At 65.1% G+C, this 5,132-nt stretch overlaps 1 protein-coding gene across 1 annotated transcript; it reads right to left on the reverse strand.

Annotated features, from left to right (window-relative positions):
- Nucleotides 1–2,005: 2,005 nt before the first annotated feature.
- Nucleotides 2,006–3,053, reverse strand: PHLDA2 (pleckstrin homology like domain family A member 2). The gene is made up of 2 exons (XM_070359682.1): nt 2,549–3,053; nt 2,006–2,286 (listed from the first exon to the last, which is right to left on the reverse strand). Exon 1 carries the CDS (start codon nt 2,995–2,997, stop codon nt 2,560–2,562), a length of 438 nt encoding a protein of 145 aa, XP_070215783.1. The 5' UTR covers nt 2,998–3,053; the 3' UTR covers nt 2,006–2,286; nt 2,549–2,559.
- Between the last annotated feature and the right edge of the window lie 2,079 nt (nt 3,054–5,132).

The raw sequence follows: 5,132 nt of genomic DNA on the forward strand, positions 1-5,132 counted from the left end.
GACCTCTCGCAGCCTGGTTTCTGCAGGCTCCTGCCTGCTGGACAGGGGGTCTAGGGAGGGGGTGGGGTGCCGCTTTGGAGGCTGGAGGGCTTCCTGGAGGAGAGGGCCTGCAGCTGGGCCCCAAGAGCATCCCAGCGTGAGGTGGGTCCTGGCCCTGGAGTCCACCACCCAGGCCAGCAAGGAGTCCTTCCTGCTGCCGTCCAGACGACTCTGCCCGCGTCCCTAGAGATGGAGCTCTCTGCTCACCCGCAGCCCCAGTGCCGACCCCTTGCCAAGCACACTCTGCCTGCACACCCTCCATAGCCCTTGAAATTGCTTCCACTGGTGAACGGAACGAGGACAGGGTTGTTTTAAAAGGTCAGGCGTTTGAGACTTGGGGAGAGTTCGAAGAAGAGAACCCTCATTTCATGTTGGGGAACCCAACAGGTAGAGAGCCAGGCCTCCAGGCTTGAGAACCGGGGAGCTGTTCCTCCGCCGCCCCCCACCTCCAGCCCAAGTCCCATGGCAAAGGGCAGCAGACACAGAGGCCTGCCGCGCCAAGAACCAGCGTGGAGAGGACAACCTTGTCGGGTGTCTGCAGACGCCCTTGAGACCAGGAAGGCCACCCTTCCCCCACAGGCTACTTTTAACAAAAGCTATTAAACTTGGAATATTCCATGGCCCTTCCTGGAGGAGCCTCCGAGAGCGAGATCCACATTTGTGCACGCTCTCACTCTCACACACACACACATACATACACACGCACGCACACACACACACACACACAAGCACACATACACTCTCCCAGCCCCAGAGCTCAGGTCAGACCCCGCCCCCCGTGAGCCCCACCAGGAACTGGCGAGGCACCGGGGCCTCGCTCGCTGACTTGCGTCATCCACCAGAGGCTCTGGCGGGAGAGGTCTCCAGTGTGGCGCAGGATGGAGGTGGCCCTAGGTCAGTGGGGGCCCTGGAGCTGGCCTCTCCTCTCTGGAGGAGCCCCCTCCCATTTGCCCTGGGGCCTCACAGTGTTGTTGTGGAGGAAAACATTCATCGCAGGAATGGTTTCTTCTCTGGACCCAGCACCCAGCCTCCCAGCAGGACTACACCCCCGCCAAGCCTGACCCCAGCAACCCAGGGAGTCAGGAGGCCTGTGATGGTGGCCCCCACCCCAGTCCAGGGTAAGACCGACATTAAGGCCCAACTGGGGCCCTTCACTGCCCCCACCTCGGCATCTCCCAGCCCCACACCTGGCTCCCTCCAGCCCCAAAGGCGACGTGAAGGTGCCCTGGCCAGGCCAGGATCGGAGTCCCGTCTCGTTCTTCCATCCCTGGCTTCTCCATCACCAACAGAACTTCTAGGTGGAGGGACACATGTCCCCTCCCCATCCCAAGGCTTGGGGGGCAACCCTGGACACCCCACTTCCAGAGTTAGAAGGGCGGAAGCTGCCCACTGGTCAGAGATCTCAGACCTCCCTCCTGATGACACATCCCGGGCCCCTTGGAGGCCTCAGCCTCCTGCCCAGGGCGCAGACCACTCTCCCATTTGCCCAGAAGCACTGGCCGCCTCGCTGGCCCAACGTGTCAGGTACGGGCCAGCAGGGCCTGACAGCTGGTCCAGCCCGGGGTAGGGTTAAGAGGAGAGCAGCAGGTGGGCAGTCAGAGGCCTGAGGGCTTCCTTTCAGGGATGGGCACATGAGCAAGACGGGGCTGGAGGGGGCAGGTGAGGTCAGGCATGCAAGAGCCGCTCGGATGGGGAGGCACGAGGGCCACACAGGGCCAGTTGGTCGGCAAGCAGGGTCCCAGCCTCCCCATTCACACCCGGAGTGAGCCAGGGCCCCCAGGGAGCACTCCCCCACCTTGGGAGAGGGTGACCAGGGTCTGGGAGATGACGGTGAGCACTCAAAGCACGTTTCCTTGCCCTTCCGACACCTGGGGTGGTTGCTCCCCCCAACACCACCCACTGAAGGGACCACCGACTCCCCTCCCACAGAAAGCTCAGAGCATCACACACTGGCTGATAGAAAAGAGAATGAACCGAGTGCTTTATTGGAATGGTGGTGGAGTACAAACGTTAAGACAGATGGTTTGGATCAACAGGCACCATCGAAATAAATACATAGGTAGCTAATTATGTAGCTTGCCCGCACAGCGGACTCTGGAGGCTCAGTGAATCAGCACGGAAAGGTCATTGTGTGTGAAGTAGAGTAGCACCGGGCTGTATCCTTGCCCTGGTCAGCAATTGGGTGCTGTCGGGGCTCCTGTCTCCCCGGACAACTTCTGGGCTCCCGATGGTGCAGCTGGCATGATTCTGTGGAGAGAGAAGGATTCAGGGAGCTGTGCCCGAGCCCGGGGGCTGAGCCAGCCAGGGTCCAGCCTGTTGGTCTCCCGAGGCCCCTACACCGAAGGTGAAAGCGACATCTCCTGCCGCGCGCCCGAGGCGCGCCGCGATGGCGCGGCACCCAGTCCCCTCTCTACACCTAGACGGGGCAGGACCTCCACCCGACGTCAGAGATCGAAATCGTCCTCCCCCACCACCGCGTGCCGCGGGGGAGCGGGCTGCCGGCACTCACCGCCGTGGGACTTAGGGCTGGCCGCCCGGCCCGGCCTCGGGCTCCTGCTCCGCGGCGGCCGCGGCGGCCGCGGCAGCCGCGGCAGCCGCGGCGGCCGCGGCGCGCTCGCGGCGGCTGCGGAAGTCCTGCATGGCGCGGCGGTTCTGAAAGTCGATGAGCGCCAGCGTGATGGACGCGTTCCAGTAGCTCTCGCCCGCGCAGCGGAAGTCGATCTCCTTGCGGTCGGTGGTGACGATGGTGAAGTAGACGTACTTGCCGGTGCGCTCCACGCAGTCCACCTTGAGGATGGAGTGGAAACGCAGCTCCTTGGGGCGTGCGCCGGGGCCGGTGGGGAACAGCCTCAGGCGGTCGGTGGTGAGCACGCCGCGCTTCTTCTTCCACACCTGGAGCAGGCTGTCACTTCGCTTCTCCAGCTCGCCCTCTCTCAGCACCTCTCCCGGGCTCCTCATGTTCGCCAGCTTGACGGTTGGAGGGAGACGACGCTCGAGCGATGGATGGCAGTGCGAGTGATGCGCTCCGGCGGCGTGGGAGCCGCCTTTATAGTGGCCGCGCCTGGCGCGCTCCGCCCCCCCCGCCCCGGGTACGCCCCCGGCCCCGCCCCCCGTCGTCCTCCCCCTCCCTGCCCGCCGCGGTCGCCCGGGGGCTGCACACAGCATCCTCGCCCCGGGCCACCCAGTGCACGTGTCTGCAGCCTGCGCACCCCCCTCCCTTGATTTCCCGGCGCTCCAACCCCCACCCCCAGCCCCGTGGGGCGACTCACGGTCCTCACCCCGCCCCGGACGCCGGCCCTGCCCGCTGTGACTCACTGCTCGGGAGACCCGGGCAAGCGCCCGCGGCCCAGGCCGGCCTGGAGAGGGGTGATGGCGGGGCCCAGACCCCCACCTTCCAGGTGTCCTGACACCCAGCGCAGGGCTTGTGGGGCAGAGGCAGCGGTCGCCCCGTTCCTCCCACGTCCGGGGGTCCCTCCTGGGGAGACCCTCTAGGGGCTCTGCCCCAGCCGGCCTGATCTCCCACCTTGCCGCCCTCCGGCCCTCTCCTCCTCGGTTCGGGCCGGCAGGAGAGCAGGTGTCGAGAGCTTCAGTTTTCACTCCTGTTAAGAGACAACCGCCACTTGTTAGATTTGGCAACCCACGGAAAGTGCTAGAACAGCTCCCCGTAGTGTCCAGTAAGCGTGAGGGCAGGTGAGGCTGCTCCAGCTCCCTTCCTGGGTCAGCCCTCCTCCCGGACCCTCCAGGCCTCTCCACTGTCGGGGGAGGGGGGACACATGGGGACCTGCCAGGGGGGCCTGGGAGCCTAGGGAGTGGGAAAGGGGTTGGTGCCTGCCCGGGGAGGGGGTCGGCCTGGGCTGGGGTGGGGGCCGTGGAGTCATGGCCTGCCAGCCGGACTAGTCTCCTTATTCACCGTCGTCCTTTAAAGGGTTTAACAGGAGCAGGAAGTGATTGCTAGCTCCTGCCGGGTTCCCAGGGGTGGGGGTCCAGCCGACAGAGGGGATCTGATCTGTGGGGGCCCCACCTGTTCCAGGGCCCCCACTTTCAAAACAGCCTACCTGGCTATGACCTGGGCAGGTACTGCAAAGCGAAGGGAGCAAGGTGAGCTGAGTCCTGCTGGGTGTGACAGCCACCCCACCTCCTGGTGCAAAGTGGAAACGCAGGTACTCTGGTTCAAAAAGGATTAATACCCAAGGCAGCGAAGGTGGAGCATGAAGCCACAGGTGGGACCTCCTGGGTGCAGGCCCGCCCTGAGCCAGCCGGCCCTCTGCCACCTGCCCTGGCCCTGCCTCCTGGTCCCAGCCCGGGCCCTGCAGGGTCACCGTGAGGAATAAGGGGCGCCACTGGCTGGCTCAGATGGGCAGCTCGGGCCAGGCTTGAGTGGATGGACAGGGGTGTGGAAGGGGGGCAGCTGAGAGGTGGAGTTGGGCCCAGGACTCTGGCCTGTGGAAGGGAGCAGAGAGCAAGCACAAGGCCGGCTGGTCAGCCTGCGGGCAGCACGGGGAAGCAGGAATTGGCAGGCTCGCTGAGCAGGGGAGCAGGCCGAGGATGAAGCAAGCACGGGGTGGGTGGGGAGTTGGGAGACACAGCTCCCCTCAAGGCAGCACAGGGCAGAGATGTAAGGGGTGAGCTCCCCATCGCTGAGAGCATCCCAGCAGAGCTGGTAATGGTGAGACTGCTGACCCTCCTTCCCCAGGTTCTGTGTCCTGGGCTTTTGGGGGACGCAGGGAGGCAGACCAGGGCCGAGCTCTCCACCACTGCCTCTAGGGAGCCACTGTGAGCTGGCTGGGTGCCTGGCACCCTGCCTGGACCCCTCTGAGGCCCTCTGGCCGTTACCCTGACACAGGTGCCAGGCAGTGGCAGCTCAGTCAGGGTGAGGCACACCACAGACACTCAGCATTGCTTGAGCATCTACTGGGTACCTGCAGGCCTGGCTGGTGATGGAGCCTGGAGGAGAAGGAAGGAACCCCGCCTGCCTGGGGAGCACTCGGCGTGGGGAGGGTGCTGGGGGTCGTGGGGCCGAGAGGACGGCTTGGCAGTCTCCCTGGCGGGGACAGGGTGCCAGAGAGGGCTTCCTGAGGAGCCAGCTGAGCCAG

This window comes from Bos mutus, chromosome 22, assembly GCF_027580195.1.
Source record: "Bos mutus isolate GX-2022 chromosome 22, NWIPB_WYAK_1.1, whole genome shotgun sequence".
Taxonomy (NCBI): Eukaryota; Metazoa; Chordata; class Mammalia; order Artiodactyla; family Bovidae; genus Bos; species Bos mutus.

What these genes read in the sequence shown, in the direction of transcription:
- PHLDA2 (XM_070359682.1), bottom strand. Translation starts at nt 2,997, where the DNA reads ATGAGGAGCCCGGGAGAGGTGCTGAGAGAGGGCGAGCTGGAGAAGCGA.